At 42.9% G+C, this 23,490-nt stretch overlaps 1 protein-coding gene across 5 annotated transcripts in view; it reads left to right on the forward strand.

Annotated features, from left to right (window-relative positions):
- The window catches only part of LOC147028666 (calcium/calmodulin-dependent protein kinase kinase 2-like), a 200,879-nt gene that overhangs the window by 79,767 nt on the left and 97,622 nt on the right, over window positions 1-23,490 (forward strand). The window contains exons 10-16 of one of the 5 annotated variants that reach the window (XM_085879318.1): window positions 3,026-3,228; window positions 3,319-3,372; window positions 6,800-6,873; window positions 7,488-7,575; window positions 14,365-14,493; window positions 22,785-22,875; window positions 23,240-23,362. In XM_085879318.1, coding sequence (XP_085735444.1) covers window positions 3,026-3,228; window positions 3,319-3,372; window positions 6,800-6,873; window positions 7,488-7,575; window positions 14,365-14,493; window positions 22,785-22,875; window positions 23,240-23,292 — 692 coding nt within the window. In that variant the 3' untranslated portion in view covers window positions 23,293-23,362. Of the gene's footprint in view, window positions 1-3,025; window positions 3,229-3,318; window positions 3,373-6,799; window positions 6,874-7,487; window positions 7,576-14,364; window positions 14,494-22,784; window positions 22,893-23,239; window positions 23,363-23,490 lie in introns of those variants that run through there. The other 4 variants (XM_085879316.1, XM_085879314.1, XM_085879320.1 and 1 more) reach the window with 4 other exon arrangements.

Consider the following 23,490-nt stretch of genomic DNA (forward strand, 5'->3'; position numbering starts at 1 on the left):
TCCCAAACTTTATCACATTCATGGGGAAGGCATCTTAAACTTCAGACTAATAAAACATCCAATCTCTCTTCAACAGTTTTTTGGTCTAAACAATAAAATATTTTCTTTTAAAATCAAAAATAAAATCTTCAGTGTCTATCCAATTAAATCTTATGAATTTACCTTGACTGAATCGATCAAAGGGTTACACTGGGTTGTTTGCCATTGCCTTCCCAGCACTAGTTCAGGCAACTTTAACATTCACAGACGAATAAAAACGGCACATCGAGTTCAACGTCCATCCGAGGGCATCATCTATTAATTATCTGTGAATCGCCCCACATGCTAAACATCATCAAATTATTTTAAAAATCATTCCAAATCACGTTTCTACATTTAGATCACATCTTTTAAGTACAATGGTTACAACTCAGATCAAAATCTTCGAAACATTTCTGACATGTCCTAACAGCTTGCCCAGCACTCAAACCTGCCGGGTTGAGTAATTACAATTTCCTCACAATGCCAGTGAGAGCTCACCTCCCTTGGACTTCACCTTCCGAATATATCCCACATTCAAAATTGTTATTTCAATTTATCCAAAATCCCAATGGCTTTTAAATAAAACTTTAACACTTTTTCCCTAAATGGACTTCACTTTAAACAGACTCAGTTTGAGAGAGTTGACCCGTACCAGTGTAGCTCACGACTCTGGCCACAAACACCAAGCAACAAGGAACAGGAAGTTCTCTCTACATCCGGTGGGAAGAAAAAAAAACTCTTAAGACAGGCAAAAACCACAGTTCGGCATTACTCTGCCATGGCTTCACAGAACGCATAATTTTCCCCGACACACATTGCTATATCAAACACACGATACATTTCCCTCATTAAAATATACAGTATTTCGGTTTCAAAGCCAAGTCTCAATAGAGCACGTAACATTGCAGTGACATCTATTGGACTCGCACAAGTTTCATTTCTCCACACTCAGCAACACATGCATCTCAATGCAAATCACCAGCCATGCTCCCAGCCGGTCAATCGTCTCCTGCACCCTACAAAACGTTTCGTGCAAATCATTGCATTTACAAATCCGTAAAACCTCAATTCAATGAACAGTTCAATGAACAAACAGAAATACAAACAGGTAACTCTTATAACTCTTACAAACTCTTATGAACAGGTAACTTATAATACTTATCTATTTTCCACTTAACCATTATCCTTTCTAACCCTATCTCGGCCATCACTCAGCCGGTCCTCCTCTGCCTCTTTCAGCCGGCACGTCCTCTGCGCGGTCTGTGGCATGTCTCTTCGTCATGCCCATTTAATTACTCCTCTGGCTCCTCGTCGAGCCTCTTCTTACACTGTGCCCTCTGCACTCCGACCTTTATCACCAAGAGGAACTTAATTACTCCTCTTCTCCTCCAGCACTTTTCTAAAAAAACTATGTATACACTTATCGTTTACTTTAATTACTCCTCTTCTTTCTATCAATAAAATTCTCTGACATGTACTTTCTTTTGTTCGACAATGCGTTACCAGCTAAGACAGACCACCCTTGACGAACGCTCTCTGCTTACCTTTGCTCAAGCACTTGTCGTTCCTCCAGGCACTGCCTCCAGCAGATTAAGCACATCCGAGTCACGGCACCAACTGATGTGGATTTTTCACCCAACCTCGTCGTGATCGTTGTAGAATTCTTGCGTTGTTGTGGAATCTTATTTAACTTCCAGGGTTTAACGTCTAGCCGACTCGGTTTTAAAATCCTGTTCTCAAAATCACAGACACCGATAAATCAATGTCCACAAACAGTTCTTTTCCTTTGAGTACAATTTATTTCAATATTATCCACCAGTTCAGGTTCTCACCCATGTACACTTCACACAATGAACTTGAGAACCCCCATTTGTTGCAATATTATTGGGTTCTATTTTATTTATTCTTACTTTTTAGTTAACCGTTAAACCAACCCGTTTTAATCCACTTTCACAACGTGAAAGTACATTACATCAGAGAGTTTTATTATTACTTGGTACTTGGTCAGTCCCAAGGAGTACAAGCCGCTGAGATGGTATGCATCACATGTGCTTACACTGAAACAAGATTACAATTTCTGGTATTTATATGCTTTTCATGGGAGAGTGGTGGGGGGCTGTTAAGCCTTAAACAAAGAACTCCAAAATGCAATACGTGTCTTATAGTTGAAAAAGCAAATGACATAATTCATGCCAAGAGTTGGCTGTTATCAGCCCAGGTCACACCGCTCCACAACAACACATTTTTAAACAACATTTAGGGAAAAAGACTCTTGGCCAAAAGGGAAAGGGGCACTGACAGCCAATTCGACTTATAGCATACATTCATATAATTATTTTCTCCCACAGCCCCAATCGCGTCATCTGGTGAGCTGCCCTGCGAAGGGCAGCTGCACAGGAGGTACACCCACGGAGTGGGTTTTCAATTTTCTTTGCATTTTTCTTGTGTTTTCTGGAGTGAAGGGTTTTATGGTGGCTGGAGCGCAAATCCTGCTACCAACCTAAAAAAAAAAAGTGTCCCAACTGCAGGAGGACGTCTGCAGAGACAGTTTGGCACTATATTTGGATGGCCGTTGGCTCACAAGGAGCTTCTCCACCCTTTGACAGGTTTTGTTTTTAATCCTGCTGGGTGTCCACATCATACACCCTCCTCAACCACAAACCTGGTGGGAGAGATGGTTTAGTCTCTAGCAATCTGGCCATGAAACAGGTTGGTACAGATTGTCATGGTACCTGTAGCAAGTCACAGATCTAATCTGGCCTGACCTGACAATTGGGGGAATTATCCTGTCCACAAGGATGGGTTATTTGCTGGTGTACATTAAAGTTCTGTAAATGATATGTGTTGGATTAAAGTAAGCATTAATTGATAGATTATTCACATTGGAAGTAGGTCATGATCATAAGCATGCAATTGGTTGAATAGCTACTTTTGTAAAACATTATATTATTGGATTTTGTTTAGTTGACTCACTCAAAAAGCTTGCCATGTGGACATGCCCCAGCAGTACACTACCAAAAGATTGTGCACCGTGATGTAAAACCTTCAAACCTGCTGCTTGGAGATGATGGCTGCCTCAAGATTGCTGACTTTGGTGTCAGTAATAGCTTTGAAGGAAGTGACGCATTCCTCACAGGCACAGCAGGAACGCCGGCATTCCTTGCTCCAGAGGCCATCTCCAACACCCAGCAAAATTTCCATGGAAAGGTATGGTGACAAAGATTAGGGTGAGGGCACAGCAACAATGGATATTTGTTTGTAACTGGATATTTCACAATTTCTGACTGTCACCCCCAGGCACTGGATGTCTGGGCAATGGGAATCACCTTGTATTGCTTCGTCATTGGCCGGGTATGTTTTGCTTTACCTTCCTCCCCCTGCCTTTAATAGTACCTCTTGTTCTCCTCCCAAAATAAATAAATAAATAGAAACAAAAGTGAAGAGCAGGGTTCTCCACACATTGAAAGGTACCTACCTGTACATCAGTAAAGCTGGAACCTCTCCCTTGTGCACAAAAATAAAGAACAAGCCACATTTTCCAACAATTCAAGAGAGTTATAAAAAGCAAGGTTAACAATGTTCTTTGGATTTATGCAAAATGGATCACCAGTAGCCCGAGGCAGTGCCGGCAACCTTTATTCCAAAACTAAATCAGAAAATTGAATTTGAAGCATTTCCTTAGAAGTTAAACTGGAAGCATTCAGTGAGATATAAAGGTAAGTATTCCGGTGGCCGAATGTATATTTGTATTCCCCAGAACCCTGTACTATCAGTCATGAATTTGTCTTGGTCATCGTTGTCGGATGTATGAGTTCATTCAACATCAACATTGAGGATGGTAATAGTGCATGGGAGGGTGGGGATGTCAAAATGGATTACAGAGACTTACATGTTTTATGTGCTGCTTAACTAGCAAATGAAATTTGCGCGATGTTTCCCTGATAGCAATGACTCATGTATAATGATCATTTTTTATCAGATCGAATGAGAAATCATTCAACGTTTTTGTAAAGTCATAGATGTAAGCAATCTTTTCTTGACAAGTGCATTTGTCAAAGACAAATTAATAATCTGTACAGATAAGAATGATAATTTTTTCCCAAAACTGGCTTGACAGCTTTTGAACAAGCAAAACTTTTCTGTCTATACGGTTGTCACTTCCTTCAAAGTGATGAAAGAAAATGTGGTTAAGAAATGCACAGACGTCCCGATAATGCACATCAGCAGAAGTTGAAGTGAATTGCATTGTCTCAGCTTTTTCCGTTGTGCAAGTCGTTTTCCTGTCCTTCTCAGATTTCTCTTTTCAACCAATCATGTGGAGTGATAGAGCAGTTTCAATGCTTCTTGAAGTGTCTGAGCACGGACAAAGCTAAATTAAATTTGAAGGGCCCAATATACAGGGGACTAAAATATGAAAAAGGCATACTACAAGGAACTTTCAGAACTTTTCAAGCTGCTCTTCTCTCAGCAATGGTTGGAGGCCCTAAATCTCAAACAAGAGCTCAGGAGCATCTCCTTGGACATATTTCAGGCATTCACCACAGTCTGGCATTTTGCCAGATTTGCTGCTTGTGGCACAATAGACCACCTTCATACCTGGCTTTCTGATTCAGTCAGTTAATGCATTGCTTTTAATGGAACCCTTTCCTCCTCTTCTTCTCCAGTGGAGGTTGGAATGACCCAAGGCAGTGTATTGGATCCAATCTTGTTCCTCATATACATAAACAACCTCTCCGATGCTCTGGAAAACCCACTCTTCTTTTTTGCAGATGTCTCTCCATCTCACTGACAGGCAAACGGTGGCTGCCTCACTCTGCTGATCTGGAATTTATTAGATGCTTGTCAGACAAATAGAACAGGTACTTTCGATCATGACAAATCTCACAGTCTCACCCTGTTGCTTCAGTAGGATCGTCAAATGAACCCACCTCTCTACGTTCATGGTCAGCTACTGGAACAGGTTCAGTCTCTTGAGCTTTGAGGCATCGCTATCAACCATGACCTCTCCTGGGCTGACCAGAGAGCAAAGCTAGCCTCCAAAGACAACAGTAGTGTGGGTGTCCTCCGTTGTTTCAAGTCATTTCTTGAAAAATCAGAACTACACAGTTTACAAGGTCTTTTATCTGTAACTCAATATAATACAAGTACTGCTCTACCATATGGACTGGCATTCCACCATCACATCTGTCTCTCCTAGATTCTGTGGATTCTGAAGCTCTTAACATTATTGGCATATCACATAATGAGGCTGAAGCACAATGCCTGTTGTTGTCATATCACGGACAGGTTGATGGCCTCTGTTTTTTTTCTCCCCGCCCCTTCTCCAGTCCTGCTCTATTTGCTCTCTTAAGCCCTCTCACCCTCCCCAAGATTCCCAGCATGCATATGTTCCCTCCCCTCCTGACATAATATCCCCATCCTGGTTGAACTCCCAAAATCCAGATTGATTGAACACCCACTCTTTTGTTACTCTTTCTTTTGTTATTTTGCCTTCCTGAGGCTGTTCAATCCCACTCTTCCCTCCAGTCTTTCAAAGAGGTGGTGCACTCCTGTCTCATGTCATCCCCCATCCCTACCTACAATGTTTTGTACCCTCATTAACCCTATCTAACCGAACATGCCCAACTTACCCACAGGATAGCTCCTTCTCCATCCAATACATGGCAGGAGTATCACCAAGAAAAACTTCTGGTGCATATACATGAGCAAATGAACTTGTCAAGGAAAATTGCTCATGTGTATGGGGCTTAAAGTTTCAAATTGCAAATAATATCACACACACACACACACACACACACACACACACACACACACACACACACACACACACACACACACACACACACACACACACACACCTGTAAGATGCCAGCTTTTCAGATGTCAAAAGTCTGAATGCTTACTTCAAAGTAGACTGATGCCTTAGGTTTGTCTAAATAACAGAGAAGAGCCTAAAGTTCTGAATGACATGCACATGAAGTTGACAAAAGCATGAGGAATCCCTCTTTTTAACGATTGCTTCGGGGCTTTTATGTAAATTACCTTGCTCCAAAAAGAGGAATAGTGTATTTTTCTTCATTGACATTGTCATTGAACCTCTTATGATTTTGATTTATCTTTTTTGTGATGAGTATTGATGGGATGTTTTTTCAGGCCAGTTCTTTCTACGAGTACAACAAAATATTTGCCTTCTTTCGGTGGACAAGTTAAACTATGAATGTTAATCGCTGTGGAAAACAAGCTGTAGCTGATGTTTTTAGCAATTAGCCCTTTGTTATTAGCAAACACATTATTAGCAAACACACACCGATCGTCGAATTATAGTAAGGATATAACATTCTGAGATAATAAGTATTGCTCTCTTGTCTAGCTTCTTTGAACAAGTCTTGATCATCTCCCTGAACAAACAGTGACATTGCTTAGTCTAAGCATCTGTTACTTCAGTGCTGAGTATGAAGAAGCTGGCTTTCCATCACCATAAGATTGTTAGTGTCATTTTTCATTCTTAGTCTTTCAACTCATTCATATCTACATACTGCAGAATGGTGAGGGGAGGATTTGCTTTTGCTACCATCACTTCTTATCACAATTTGCTAGTTTGCATTTTTCATATTCTTACTTTGAGCTCAATGATAATTATTTTATTTGACGATAACGAAATAGAACAACTTAAACTTTTGAACTAGATATTGCAAAGTAACATTAATTTTGATGGGTAAACAAATAATGATGGACTTTGTTGAAGGCTGAGATCTCCGATGCCTGTTTCACACTGCAGTGCCCATTTGTCGATGACCATATTTTGTCTCTGCACAAGAGGATCAAAAATGACCCCGTTGAATTTCCGCAACAGTAAGGCAAACTCTTGTTATACTACATTGTTTATTATATCACTGTCTTAGCCCTTTCCCCTGCTTGTTCATCCCCTGAAGTTATTGAAGATCACCACTTGCTCACCTCTTTACCATGACCACCCTCTAGAGAGTGGTTCAAAGCCTTGCTAAAATTGCCCTAAAAACCTTATCTTTCCCACATTATGGCTAATTGTGTGCTATCAAGCCTCATTATCTTATTTGGGGGGGTGCACTGGAGTGATGGAAAGACTTCCTGATTGCTTGGCGAAATCTAACCCATTAATAAGCGGGAGATCCTTAAACGGCAGATCCATTAAGCTGTTAGCTGTTAGATGAGTTCCCTGATAAGGAACTTCAATGCAGGAGGAGGCCATGAGGCCCATCAAGGCTTTGCAATGGTTGCCAACCTATGGTTGTTTGTCTGTGCTCTATCCTTTTTAAATGCTGAGTCACGCAAGGAAGCAGCACATACCATTTTTAATGTCTTTGACTCTGCCAGATTTCGAACCGGCAATCTCCCAGACACCGCTAACCCAACCATTACGCTATCGAGTCCGGTTTGAAATGTGAAAAACTACAACAGTAAATATTTCTTGTTTTTCTCTCCGTCAGAACCTCATTGAGTCCTAAGCTCCAAGACCTCATTCTGCACATGTTGGACAAAGACCCTGCCACACGGATCACTCTCCCTGACATAAAGGTCAATAAATCACAGCTTTCTTACCTTTACGAGTCCTTAAAGGGATCCAACACTCAAAATACATTCCTCTTCACATTGTCACCCAAATTATTTGTGCTTTTCCCTCATCATGAATGAGTCATGTCTGCTTCTTTCACATAAAAAAGACAGGAACGCTACCCAATTGATGTCGCACGTGGTGAATGTGCTTGTACAATATGTGGCACTCAGAAGTCAAATCCTAATAGTAAGCACAAATGTCAAGGGAGAGTATGCCAAATGCATCCAATTAAACATAAGATCTTATCAGAGGGTAGGGAGTGAGGCTAGTTTTACATGGGATGTTAGAATGTGTGGGGCAAGACCAGATAAAAATAGGGCTCCTGTGGGTTCCTTTGCCCCTGCTCTTTCAGCCTCTTTCCTAAATGCCCATTCACAAATATCGTGTTCTTGTTGTTATCAGACCAGGGACAGGGATGTTTTTGAGTGTTCCCAGCGAGAGAAGTTAAAACACCTTCAGATGATAATGCTTTTCACTGACTGACTGGTGTACATCTGAGTGATCCTGGTCATGGAAATTGCACACCTGACGTACAATAAACAGCTAAATATTCAATCCTTCCCTCTCCATACAAACACTGTAACCATCCATGTGTGAACTCAACCCTTCTCCATGATACTTCTTTGTGATAGATCCACCATTTTAACCACATATGCATTGTAACTGAGCAGTTGGGTTCAACTGGGTGCACAACACAATTTGACTTCGGTGTTCAACCACGCATAAAGCACTTCTGAAACACCACAAACACACACACACACACACACACACACACACACACACACACACACACACACACACACACACACACACACACACACACACACAGATACTGTGCCAACACAGGCAATTATCGGTTGGACTCTTTGATATGTTATTGTTCTCGCTAAATTCCATCGGGCCAGCTGCTTTGGGCCAAAGTCATTGTCATCACTGTATTCACATCACAACTAAACCGCTGCATTTATATTGAAGCGTCAACGGCTCAATTAACGTTTAGCTAATCGTGGCGGGAGGGTAAAATCCCCCAATGTCCCAAGCGGCTTAACTACTGTGGAGACGTTCCGAATTAATGGCGCACAATGTGCGCATGGGTCATGAGGAGAGATATGAAAACCTTAAAGTTTTAAAAACAAACGGGTTTATTTCCTGTAACCCAAACAACCAGGGGAAGATTGACCAGGTGAAAGGAATACCACAGCGGGTTGGGAGGGAAGGAAGGGAATGCAATTAATAAACAATTATATACAATGTGAATAAAAACTATGGCATCACACACCAGATTCAGTCACTAACGGTGAAGGGGCCAAAAACCGGGAGACTCAGCTCAGGTGGTGGTGGGGACGAGCAGGCGATGAGGGGATGGTGAGATGATCACCAGGGCAATGAGACGAGCAGATGATGGGGGAGACGAAGCAGCAAGTAGATGAAATGGGCACAGAGAGAAGACGGGCACAGGACATCCTCCTCAGAACTCTCCTCACAACTTGATGGTCTTCTTTTGTCCTCACAACCTTTCCTTCAGAACTCTTTCTCCCCATCATGTTCCCCATTCTCCTTAGACCAACTGCCTGATTCGGCTCCTCCCTTTTATTCTGGGGCAATACTCTGCCCCTCCAAGGCGATCCATAGCTCCGCCCCCTGGAAGGTGTCAAACGCTCCTCCCCTCGCTCTCGTGCAGAGTCTCCTGGCATCCCCCGGTCAAAGTTGACATTGAGGTTTTGCACACAATTTCCTTTCCATAATCCCTAACAAATTATTACCACACACCACCGCCTGTATGGTGCACATTCAAACGAAACAATCCCCATGCTAACCTTTCCCCACTTATTACATCAAAACGGACTAATTACTCATACATGGACTAAGTTGGGAAACATTAGCATGCTACTATATGTTCTATGGTAATATCTCCGCCCCCCCTCCTCTCAAACATAACAACATATTCCATAAATATAAATGGCAAAAAAGACATGTTACTTATTGGACACACTTTATTCCATGAAAGCTGTAGTCAATGTGTCATAAAACACAACACTTTTGTTACATTGCATGTGGATGTGATGAAAAAAGCATATCACCTCCTTGGTGTCCCTTATCAGCCTTGTGTCGAATATGTCAACTGGCATGACCCATAGGATGCCTTATTTGTAGATGTACATGAATGGGATCTTCACATCATGGGTTACGCAAGTATGTACAGGGTGGCTTGAAAATCACTTTATCCCTGCTAAATTTATCATGCCTCCCTCCACGCTTTATGTTAATAAACTGGCTAGTGCAACGACTTGTTATTGCTGGAATAGCTGAAAGTGTCTGGTTTCAACAAGATGACACACTCGTGCATTTTGCATTGCATGTTTCGGACTATCTCAATGAAACGTTCCCTCAACAATGGATTGGACGTGGATCACCAACATCACCGGCTCTTCTTCCGTGGCCACCATGTAGTTCAGATATAACCACTCCAGACAACTCTTTTTGTGGCTTCATCAAGGAAAAACTGTCGACAAACTGGTCGGTATAGGACGATTGGAAAATTGTGCACTGCAGTCGTGGCCTTTTTCACACAGGTTACTCCACAAATGCTAGACAAGATGTCTAAGAGAACTTTGTGACAAATTCAGTGGTGCAAGGAGAATGTTGGAGCACATACAGATACAGTTACTGTTTATTTATTGCAATTACTGCTGAATAAAACTTGTATATTAAAAGTTTAAGAACAACTGCTTTACCAGGGAGGGGTAAAGTGATTTTCAGGCCACTCTGTAGTTTTCGTGCTAGGACAGTGGTTCCCAACTTGTGGTACGCGAGGGCCTTCTTGGTGGTTCGCGAGCACTTTCGGGCTCAACCTTTAAAAAAAATTATTTGGCCTGATACATCTGGGAACCCTGACACACACTCGGCACTGACAGTTATCCCGCTGACGAAGACGAAGCACAAGGAATGCTCTCCTATGAACTTCTGGGTGACCATGGCCTCCTCATACCCGACACTAGCCCGTCACGCTGTTCCCCAGCTACTGATTTTCCCCTCTACGTGGGAGGGCGAGCAGGGGTTCCCAGCCATGATGACCATCAAGTCAAAGAGCCAGAATCGTCTTGCTGCACCCAGGCATGATTTCCGATGTGCTGTGAGCAAAGTTATGCCCCGCATCGACCAGCTGGTGGAGAAGAAACAGATGCAGCCCTCGCATTAATTTTTTTTCTTTGTTGACAGTTAGTTCATTTGTGTGTTCTACTTGTGAATAAATTGATATCTTATCGAATTGAATTTTTCTGGGACCAGGTGGTACGCGGCAACGGTATTGGACCTCCAAGTGGTACTCGATCAGAAATAGGTTGGGAACCACTGTGCTCGGTAATACAAGCACCCTCCTTCCAACAGTTTTCCCCCCAACTGGGATAACTACAAAAGGGCATGCTCCTCCTCGTCATTGACAGTTTTGTATCGCCTACACATGTACCAGGCTGAGACTTCCATTATTACCCTGGCCGAAGGAGAGGGTATTGCATTTGGGTCCGTTTGTTTGTTTGTCTGTTTGTTTGTTTGTCCGCATAGAACTTTAGTGTTTTTCTCCGTAACCGCTTGTCAGATTGAGACGAAATTCTCACCATAGGAGCGATGACTCATAGAATGGTTTAATGGCAATTATGATGTCATAGGTCACGTGGTGTGGCAGCCATGTTGGAAAAACCAAAAAACTTTGGACTTCTGTATCTCTTAAACGGCACCAAGGAAAAAATTGAAACTTGGCACATGGCAAGTACTCATGGGGAATGGATGTGATTTTTTTAATGATGTTATAGGTGGCTTTGTTATGACAGCATATTTGCATATGTAGAACACTATATCTGATGAGTTTGAAAATTTTGAGGGTCATCTCAGGATAAAATCGTCTACAGAAAAAAAATTGATGTCATCGGTCACTTGATTTAGCAGTCATATTGTTTAAAAAAAAATCATCTCTTAAGTGGCTCAACAGATCGAGGCGAAACTTTACATGTATTATAACCATCTATCCATGAGGAACAAAAGGTTCACACTATGACATCATCAGTCACATGGTTTGGCAGCCATAGTAATTTACCCTAAAACCTATAAAAAAATCTTCTCCAGGATGGCTGGACGGATTGAGGGGAAACTTCACACAAATGCTTCCCAATCCTTGGGTGTACAAACTTGTTCAGGAATAATTGATAGGTCACATGTTTTGGCAGCTATGTTGTATTGAGCAAAAATATTAAATAATGTTTTCTCTGGAACTGCTTAATCAATCAACGTGAAATGTCACAATTATAATCTAGTAGTGATGGGGAATACATATTTTAAATTTCAACTTGATTGGACACATAGCCTGTCAGCCAGAATTTTTTTTTTTTTGAAGAAGGCTCATTTGGGTGTGCCTGAGTGAGTTTGATGGTAGAGGAGTAGCTGCTGAAATGCGAATCCTATCCAGGTTCCTCCTGATGACTTCCTCTTTGCTTTTTGTTTGTTTGGGTTCCTTCTGATGACTCCAATGTAGGACTGTACCTATTTGGTCTTCCATTTGATTTGAATTGAATTGATTTTAATCCCATTCTAAATTAAATTGAATAATAATAAACGTCATGGGTCAGGGTCAGGTGTCCAATCAAAGCGGGATTGCATCAGAGCGGGACGTCTTGGTACCCGGGTCATCACTGCCAGCAGTTTTAAAGTGGCAGTTCTAATTATGTCTCTTATTAATTGCGTAACACACTGGTACACAAACGCCATGCAAAATACACCACACAAAAGTCCTGGCAAGGGTCTGCAATCTCTGATTACTCTTTTTCTTGTTTCACTTGCACTTCTCTGGTCTTTGAGAATTGGTAGATTTGACAGTTTTGCATAGGAACTTCACCGTGACTTGGCTCATTTATATTTGGCTGGATTGACACTGTAGCAGTTTATGTACCGAAGTGCACAGTGAACCCCAGAGGTAATTAAAGATGACACGCTCAGTCACACAATCTGTACACTATATTGACATGTTGTGCATCATGTACCTTTTTATGTTCCTTTTCTTCAACACTGGATTTCCACCAGAACTCAGAAACTGAAGTTCTGCTGAGAGTACAAAAAAAAAACATTTTACTTATTGAAGGAACTTTATTTCATGAAAGCAATCATAAGCATTACTTTGTTCACTCGTAAGTATTTCATCTTTTAAAGACCATGACGGTGACCATTGTGGTGATGATAGAGTTTTCAGTGGGTGAATGATGTTACTCCAATAACTACAGTGAACACCAATATGTATATTTTTGCGGGAATGGTGTTAGGCAGCAACGGGTGTAAAATAGACTAGTTACACCATTAATACATGTTTAGCATAAGTGTGTGGTTTCTGTGTGAAAACGAGAGAGCATGTGTCGAAGTTTGTTTCGGAGATGATAACCCTGACCCTGCCCCCACTGTAATGTTTCCAAATTTTCCCACCGTTCCCCCTCATTAATCCTTTAAATCTTTCCCTACGTAATCTGTCTGTGTGTTTTCTTTAAAGTGAACTGCTATTATAACCATCTCCGCAAGCCCATCCAGTGCACCAAGGTAAGGAGTGCAGCGTTGCTGCTCACCGCCGGAACCACTTGAAACTGCCCACAACCACAGGCATGGCGAGAATCCAGGCAGAGAACCAATCGGCGCATGGTCGCGAAGTAAGAAAAGCCAACGGGCAGGGACAGAACAAGCAGTTCAGGGGTGAGAAGCTCAAGTGAGTGCATTCAAAGGTTCGGCACCGAGCAGCTCAGAGTGCAGGACAGAACGCGAGACGCCCTGTGGAGTGCGGCACACTCGGAGAGAGAGACGGGACTCCATAATGCCAGAAAAGGCATGCGTGTCCTGAAAGGCTACGGAACCCGGACGCAACGTTGCCAGACGTGTCTCTTCCTGCCAAAAGGCTCGTCATCTAGCTCCCCCTCAAAACACCAGCACCGACCCCACACAGTCATCGTGTGAAATCAGGTTTTTCTTTCATTGTCTTGTGAACGCGCCCTGTCTGAGTTTCCATGGTGTGAATGAGTTAAGACAACGCGTTAGTCGCCGAGATGTCATGGGTGCGTGGGATTTATTGTAAAGAACATTAATTGTGATACATGTGCTTTTTCATCTTGTTCTTCCTGTTCCTCATTATCTTATTTATTAAACCTGTTTACCACCATTGGAGTGTCGGTCTGGTGCGCGATGCGCAATTTGCAATTATAATTGCCATTCAAATTAAACTCGTGGCCTTTGGGAATTTGGTGCAAGACCCTCGTTAGGAGGTTGTGATATCTCAGTACATTTCCCCGGGTTCGCTCGGCCTCACATCTTAATTAAATGTGGAAATTACGGTTGGTTGCATATCTCATTAGAGTTTCTGTACGTCAAAAATCGAAGCAAAGATCTGTTCGGCTTTCCCGGCGGATGACTTACGGTTTCTGAGGACAATCCGTCCAAAAATTGGTGATCATTTAGGTGGAAAATCTGATTACGTGTCCATCCCATTGTCTATCCTTTCATTGGTTTGTCAGGATTGGGATTAGGACACTGGCCCAAATCCAGCGACCATTACATTATGTAGTTTAATGTTTCACTGTTCTTTTTTTCACCGCACTAATTTTTGTGTCTATAATAAATATTTGGATCTTGCTTATTATCAAGCAATGAGGACCAGTCAACTCAATAAACTTCTCAACACTTCTTTTTATTTTGCTGTATTCTCAAACATCTGTCCTGTTTGACAGGAGCACCCATGGGTGACACAAGGAGGTGTGGCACCTCTTCCCACGGAGGAATCACACTGCGTTCTGGTAGAGGTCACCCAAGAAGAAGTGCAAAATTCGGTCAAGCATATCCCAAGCCTGGCTTCCCTGGTATGCTCCTTACCCTTTGACCCCTCTCTTTAACCAATCGTTCTTCATTCCACTGATGGACGGAACATCACTTGGTTGGAGAGTGTTTACGTTATGAGCAATAGAATAGCTTAGTGATAGCATGGTCACCTTTGATCTGTCTGATCCTAAGTTTGATCCTTACCAGTGTCAAAAGCAAATTATACTGTCAATGTGCAGTGCCAACAGGTAGCTGCTGTATCATGAAGTTTACCGTGTTTATGAGGAGACAATGTCAGGTGTTTCTTTTGCAAGCATGTGCACATTAAATGCAATGTTAATTTTTCGCAGCATTCGACTTTTGACCTTGTATTGAGGGGATTATATGGATTATTTAAGATATTGTCACGACAGAGGGGTCTGTTAACATGGACCGGCTTAGCCGGGTGGTCTAACACCATCTGTGAATCTGGACAGTGCTTTTGTTACTGCATTCAATACTAATTAATGCTATGATTCCCCAAGAATCACCCAATAAAGCCAAACATGGCAGTGTTCACGTCAGGAAAGCAGAAAACTAGAAAACCATTATGACAGTGCCTTCAGAAAGTATTCACACCCCTCAACTTTTGTCACATTTTGTTGTGTTACAGCCTGAATTTGCAGTGGATTAAACTAAAAAAAAATTTGGTCACCGATCTTCACAAAATGCCCCATAATTACAAAGTGAAAACATGTTTTTAGAATTTTTTTCAAATGAATTGAAAATCAAAAGCTAAAATGTCTTGCGTCAATAAGTATTCAACCCGTTTACGATGACACTTCAAATTGAGCTCAGGTGCATCTAATTTCCTTTGATCATCCTTGAGATGTTTCCACACTTGATTGGAGTCCACCTGTGGCCAACTCAATTTATTGGACATGATTTAGAAACACACCTTTCTTTATGAGGTCCCACAGTTAACAGTGCATGTCAGAGCAGAAACTCTATCATGAAATACAAGAAACTGTCCATAGAAAACTTTAAGATAGAATTGTGAGGAGGCACAGATCTGTGGGAGGGTATAAAACAATTTCTAGAGTGTTGAACATTCCCAAGAGCACAGCAAGCTCCACCATTAGGAAATAGAAAGAATATGGAACTACCCGGACTCCTCCTAGATCTGGACGTCTGACCAAACTGAGCAACCGGGCAAGAAGGACCTTGGTCAGGGAGGTGACCAAGAACCCATTAATCACTCTGACAGAACTACGGAGTACCTTGGCTGAGATGGGAGAACCTGCCAGAAGTCCAACAATCTTTGCAGCACTTTACAAAAATCAGTTTTATGGGAGAGTAGCCAAACGAAGGCACTCCTGAGAAAAAGGTACATGACGGCATGCCTGGAGTTTGCAAAAAGGCACATGAAAGACTCTGAGAGCATGAGGCAAAAGATTCTGTGGGTCTGATGAGAGGAAAATTGAACTCTTTGGCCTGAATGCAAAGCACAACGTCTGGTGGAAATCGAGCAAAGCTAATCACCCATCCAACATAATCCCTACCATGAAACATGGTGATGGCAGCATCATGCGATGGGGATGCTTTTCAGTGGCATGGACTGGGAGACTTGTAAGAATAGAGGGAACAATGAAAGGAGCCATATATAGGCAATTCCTTGAGGAGAACCTGCTTCAGAGTGCAAAAGACCTTAGACTGTGCCGAAGATTTACGTTTCAACAAGACAATGACCCCCAAGCATACACCCAAAGCAACACTGGAATGGCTTCAGAACAAGAATGTGAAAGTCCTTGAGTGGCCCAGCCAAAGCTCTGTCTTTAATCCCATTGAGAATCTGTGGAAACACTTGAAGATTGCTGTTTATCAATGCTCCCCATCCAACTTGACAGAGTTTGAGCAAATCTGCAAGGAAGAATTGGAGAAGATCCCTTAATCCAGATGTGCAAAGCTGATACAGACAAACCCAAGAAGACTAGAAGCTGTAATCGCTACCATAGGTGCTTCGACAAAGTATTGACTCAGGGGGTCGAATACTTATTGACGCAAGACATTTCAGATTTTCATTTTTAATTGATTTGTAAAAATTTCTAAAAACACGTTTTCACCGTCATTTTGGGTATTTTGTGTTGATCGGTGACAAAAATTTAGCTTTAATCGATTTTAAATTCACGCTGTAACAGAACAGAATGTGCAAAAGTCAAGAGGTTTGAATACTTTCTGAAGGCACTGTGTAATTAAAATGGGGTTTATTTACAAAGCAAACGGGGAAAAGGGTAGCCAGGATGCTCAATAAATGGCACAGATCTGGCTGTCAAAGGACACAAGGAATGAAAGGGACACACAATCTGATATACAGTGCCCTCCATAAGTATTGGAACAGTGAAGTCACATTTGTTATGATTGCTCTGTACTCAATAAATTTGGATTTGAGATCAAAAGATGAATGTGAGGCAAGAGTACAGAAGGTCAGCTTTTATTTCTTGCTATTTCTATGCATATATGGTTTACCATTGTGGAACAATAGCACTTTTTATGTTCAGTCCCTCCATTTCAGTGGCAGGATTTGCACTCCCACCACCACAAAACACTTCATTCTGCAAAAACACAGTGAAGTGTGTGACGTGGTGGTGCTGAGGTGTCGTCCACAAGACGGCGGTCTCCTCAGGTTAACCTGAGACAGTCCCTTCAGTTGGGTGCCTGGAATGTTTTATCCCAAAACAGATGGAGATGGGCCAGGCATCTGCCTGGGGGTATGGCCAAATGGAGGCCCCTGGAGTACCGATGGAAAGTGGACGCAGCCATGCGCTGTGGTGCATGCTCGCAATATATGTACAGTGTCTATGGAAAGTCTACATCCCCTTTCAAAATTTTCACCTTTTGTTGCCTTATAGCCTGGAATTAATTGCACTAGTACGTGCCCGTAGGTGCGTGCCCATATGTGCGTGCCCGTACCTGCACAATCCCGTACACCCATCACAGATTTTGTAGTTTGCTTTTGTAGTGCATGCCCGTACACCCATCACAGATTTTGCAACCAACAGATTTTGAAGGATCTGATGGATGACGTACCTAGGGGCATGCCTGTACGTGCGTGCCCGTACGTGCGTGACCGTACGTGCGTGGCCGTACGTGCGTGGCCGTACGTGCATGGCCGTATGTGCAAAAAAAAAATTGTGACGTCAATCGTGACATCATAACACCATGTCCTGTCATTGGTTTGGTAAATAAATGGCCATAACTTGGGAACCACTTGTCCGATTAATATAAAACCTTGAAAAGGCACATCCACAGGACCCCAGCAATATACCTGGCAAGTTTCAATTAGATCGAAACAGTGGTTGTCGAGAAACAGCGGTCACAGACAGACAGACAGACATACAGAGATTGCTGGAATTATAGATAGATGAGGTCCTGCTGAACACGTGGCTGTACTCAACATGAAGTTCCTCTCAGAAGAAATCGGTATCATCGTATCGAGCAAGGTTGCGAGTCTCACGGTGAGCCTGCTCTAATCTCGCACGGTGTATGTCGTGATGGTGCAGGGCATCCCTTACTTGCCGGTCTTCTCGCTGGTGAGGGATTTCTTCTGCACGATGCCTTGCCTCACGTTCAGTGTTGTCTGCCAAGCGAGCAGCTCATTCTTCATCCGTTTCTTCTGCACAATGCCTTGCCTCGCGTTCAGTGTTGTCTGCCAAGCGAGCAGCTCGTTCTTCATCCGTTTCTTCTACACGACGCCTTGTCACGCGCGTAGTATCACGTGTCAAGCGAGCAGCTCATGCTTCATCCGTTTCTTCTGCACAACGCCTTGTCACACGCGTAGTGTTGCGTGTCAAGTGAGCAGCTCGTGCTTCATCCGTTTCTTCTGCACGACGCCTTGCCTCGTGTCCAGTGTTGTCTGCCAAGCGAGGAGCTCATTCTTCATCCGTTTCAGCTGCACGACACCTTGCCTCGCGTCCAGTGTTGTCTGCCAAGCGAGCAGCTCGTGCTTCATCCGTTTCTTCTGCACACCACCTTGCCTCGCGTCCAGTGTTGTCTGCCGAGCGAGCAGCTCGTGCTTCGTCCGATTCCATTGCACGTGCATGACGCGCAGCTTCGTTCCTTCGCTCTCGTAAACGACGACTGGATTGGGGCATTGTTTCAATTAGATTGGACCAACTGTATCATAAATGGCCATAACTTGGGAAACAGCTGAAACGGATGAAACATGCCTTTAAAGCAAAGACTTGGGAAACATCCGTTTCAACTGCATGATGCCTTGTCACGCGCGTAGCGTCGCGTGTCAAGCGAGCAGCTCGTGCTTCATCCGTTTCTTCTGCACGACACCTTGCCTCGCGTCCAGTGTTGTATGCCGAACGAGCAGCTCATGCTTCATCCGTTTCAGCTGCATGACGCCTTGCCACGTGCGTAGCATCGCGTGTCAAGCGAGCAGCTCGTGCTTCGTCTGATTCCATTGCATGGGCATGATGCGCAGCTTCGTTCCTTCGCTCTCGTAAACGACGACTGGATTGGGGCATTGTTTCAATTAGATCGGACCAACCGTATGATAAATGGCCATAACTTGGGAAACACTTGGGAAACAGCTGAAACGGATGAAGAAGAACGATATCAAACCTTGAAAAGGCACACATTCTGGTCCCCAGCATCAATTGTGACGTCATATCAAACGAAGAAGAAGAAGAATTGTGATGTCAATTGTGATACGTGCAAAAAAAAGAAAAAAAGGAAGAAAAAAAAGAATTGTGACGTCAATCGTGATGTCATAGCACCATCTCCTGTCATTGGTTTGGTAAATAAATGGCCATAACTTGGGAACCACTTGTCCGATTAATATCAAACTTTGAAAAGGCACATCCACAGTGCCCCAGCAATATACCTTTTCAAGTTTCAATGAGATCGGACCAGTGGTTGTCGAGAAACAGCGGTCGCAGACACACACACAGACACACACACAGAGATTGCTGGAATTATAGAAAGATTAAATCAGACTTTTTCCATCTTTATTTACACATCGTAACCCACAACCTCCAAGTGAAAAACATTTTCTAGAAATTTCAGAAAATTAATGAAAAATACAAAACCAGAATATCTTGGTTGGATAAGTGTCCAACCCCCTTATAATAGCAATTGTAACTTAGCTCAGGTGTAAGCAATCACCTTCAAAATCACACCCCAAATTAATTGGCCTCCACGTGTGTTAAACTGTAGTGATTCTGATAATTTCAGAATAAAACAAGAAGGGCACTCGGTGGAGCGCATACCTCCACCACGTTATGCCTCATCCACGAGAACATACCGGGCCCATTACATTTTGGAAATATCATGCTATGCAGTACTATATCGTTTTTGGCCCAACCTCTCAATGGTGAAGAATCACTTTGTATTAAATAATTCTCGTATCCAGATCCAGATTCGGATCCTCACCAAAATCATATCAATTTATCCTTGTGACACACCCAAACTGTCCACCAAGTTTCGTCAGAATCCGTCCACAACTTTTTAAGATATCGTGCTATATATCATTTTTAGCCCAATCTCTCAATGGTGAAGAATCACTTTAAAATCCTAGTAGTCGGATACGGATCTTCACCAAAATTGAACCAATTCTTCCTTGCCACACACCGAACCTGTCCACAAAAATTTCATCCGGATCCGTCCATAACTTTTTGAGTTATCCTGTGCATCGACAGACAGACAGAAAGTGGTGAAAACATAACCTCCTTCACCTTCGGTGACAGAGGTAATAAGCTGTTCCTGTAGGTTTCCTCTGCCGGGTAGTGCATTTCACAGCAAAGACTCAGCCATGAGAACCAAGGAGTTTTCAAAAGACCTCCAGGATAAAGTTGTGGAAAGACACAGATCAGGGTATGCGTATAAAAATATTTCAAAGGCCTCAAAATATCCCTTGGAGCACAGTCAAGACAATCATTAAGAAGTGGAAGGCATATGGTACCACCAAGACCTTGCCTATATCCGGCCGTCCCTCCAAACTGGATGACCAAGCAAGGAGACTGATCAAAGAGGCCACCAAGAAGCCAATGGCAACTTTGAAAGAGCTACATGCCTTTAAGGCAAAGACTGGTCACTGCGTGCATGTGACAACAATATCCCAAGCACTCCACAAGTCTGGCCTGTACAGTGGGGTCGTGAGAAGGAAGCCATTACTCAAAAAAAGCCCACCTTAAGTCCCATTTGATGTATGCAAAAAACCACACTGGAGATTCTGAAGCCATGTGGCAAAAAGTTTTGTGGTCTGATGGAACGTTTTGGCCTAAATGCAAAACGTTACGTTTGGCACAAACCCAACACAGCACATCACCCCAAAAACACCATCCCTACCGTGAAGCATGGTGGTGACAGCATCATGATATGGGGAAGTTTCTCATCAGCAGGGACTGGGGCACTTGTCAGGATCGAAGAGAAAATAGATAAAGCAAAATACAGAAAAACCCTAGAGGAAAACTGCTGTCCTCTACAAGAAAGCTGAAATTGGGAAGGAAGTTCACCTTTCAGCATGGCAACGACCCGAAGCACACAGCCAAAGCTACGCTGGATTGGTGAAGGAACAAAAAGATAAATGTCCTTGAGTGGCCCAGTCAGAGCTCCATCCTAAATCCAATCGAAAATCTGTGGCATGACTTGAAGATTGCTGTCCATGAACGCTCCCCATGCAACTTGACTGAGTTTGAACAGGTTTGTACAGAAGAATATTGCCCAATCAAGGTGTGCAAAGTTGGTAGAGACCTATCCCAACAGACTTACAGCTGTAATTGCTGTCAAAGGTGCTTCCACCACGTGTTAACTCAATGGGGTGGACACTTATCCAACCAAGATATTCTAGTTTTGTATTTTCAATTAATTTTCTGAAATTTGTAGAATTAGTTTTTCACTTGGAGGTTGTGGATTACGATATGTAAATAAAGGTGGAAAAAGTCTCTTCATTCCAGGCTATAAGGCAACAAACGGTGAAAATTTTAAAGGGGGAGTAGAATTTCTATTGGCACTGTATGTACAGTATGTCCCCCCATTTTAGGTAAGCATAAGTATTGGAACAGATTAACTTAAGGTGAATTAAAGTAGTATAATAGTTAGTATTTGGTTGCATATCCCTTGCAACCTGCATCGAGCCTGTGACCCATTGACATCACCAAACTCTTGGTGTCTTCCTTTGAGATGCTTTTCCAAGCCTTTACTGCAGCCATCTTCAGTTGTTGTTTGTTTTGGGGGGTTTCTGACTTTAGTCTAGTCTCCTCTTCAGCAAGTGAAATGAATGCTCCATTGTGTTTAAATCAGGAGATTGACTTGGCCAGTCTAAAACCTTCCACTTTTCTCCCCCTGATGAACTTGATGGTTGTGACAGTGTGTTTTGGGTCATTGTTTTGCTGCATGGTGAAGCACCACCCAATGAGTTTGGGGGCATTTTCTTGTGCATAGGCAGACAAAATTCTTGAGTATATAGCAATAATAACAAATTTGACTTCACTGTTCCAATACTTATGGAGAGCGCTGTATAACAGAGGTAAATAAGTCATAACCCACGAATCTAGCCGACAAATACCAGGATTCGCACAACAAAGGAGCAAACTCGGGCTTGTGGCAGCCACGATCCAGTGGTGTGCAGGTTGCTGGCACACAGGCCTGGTGTGGTGCAGGGCGATGAATGGCAGGAGCGATGCGCTGGAGGCGAGGATTGTGGTGAAGATGGTGGCCAAGTAGAGGGAAGGAGGTAGATGTTCCTCTCTTCAAGGTCTGGCTCCAACTGTCGGTGCGCAGGCGTGGTTCTGGCCCTCGTGAACTCTGGGACCGCCTTTTTGGGCAGCAGGTTCCATCATTGGCAACCACTTCTTGTGGGTGGGGCCATCTTCAGGGCCGCCATGAACAAAAGTGTTCGGCCTTCCTCCAGAGAACCGCAGCCGACCTCGCCACCATGGCTTACGCGACCTGCCAACCAAAAGTTTGTCATGGGCTTTCCTCCTAAAGCGCAATGTGCTTTCCAATGTGCCTTTGGTGTTAAATGCCACAAGTCCTCACCCAGCATTGCCGAATTTACAGGAGGTTTTACACAACAATCTTACTTCACCTGCTTTATAGTGGACGCTCACTGCCTCCTCAGTGCACGTTTAACGATAAGACTTACTCTGACAAATTCCCTGTTACAAGAATCAATCTAACCTACGAGATCATACTGTGCATGCATTCTTAACCCAATCTATATATGGATCCAACCCCCCCCCACTCTTTTCACATAACAGTATCTTTGTAAAATTGGTTGGTGGAGATGTGTGCTAAATCATCTATAGACAAATGATATTCCTACTGCTCAATGTTGTTTGAACAGATCATGGTCAAGTCCATGCTGAGAAAACGTTCGTTCAGCAACCCGTTTGACTCCAATGCTCGACGTGAGGAGTACTCTATGTCTGCACCAGGTGAACACTTGATGTAAGGAAAGTCTGCTTTTCTGCACTGCCCTGATGTTTCTTCACTTATATCTTCTTATTCTTTGCTCTTTTTATGAATTCTATAATGCCAAGCTCTTTACCCTCTTTCCTTCTTCATCGGCCACATCGCTCTGTCCCTTTATGTATATTTTCTTCATTTCCTGTTTCCTTCTCTTTTTTTTCACCATTTTTGTATAGCCCCTTATGATCAAAACATGAAAGTAATTTTACACAAAGCTAATGTGGAAATTCAAATTTGTTTTGCTGAATTGTTACTTACGAAATCTAAAGATTTCTTAAGTATATTGATGACTTCCGTCCTCTGTTTGTGTGTTTGTGTGTTTGTTTGTAGGCACGATAACTCGAGAACGGAAGAAGCTACCAATGTCAAATTACACCACGTGATTCAGGAGGGTGATGGCTAGCGCTGATGAGATGTTGGTCAAAATCGGTCAAAGGTCAAGGTCACAGTGAGGTCAAATATTGGATTTTTGATGGTTTGGTACAGATAACTCGAGAACGGAAGAAGCTACCAATGTCAAATTACACCATGTGATTCAGGAGGGTGATGGCTAGTGCTGATTAGATGTTGGTCAAAATCGG

The sequence above is a fragment of the Eptatretus burgeri genome, chromosome 4 (genome assembly GCF_056783735.1).
Source record: "Eptatretus burgeri isolate ZD-2024b chromosome 4, Ebu_testis_v1, whole genome shotgun sequence".
Taxonomy (NCBI): Eukaryota; Metazoa; Chordata; class Myxini; order Myxiniformes; family Myxinidae; genus Eptatretus; species Eptatretus burgeri.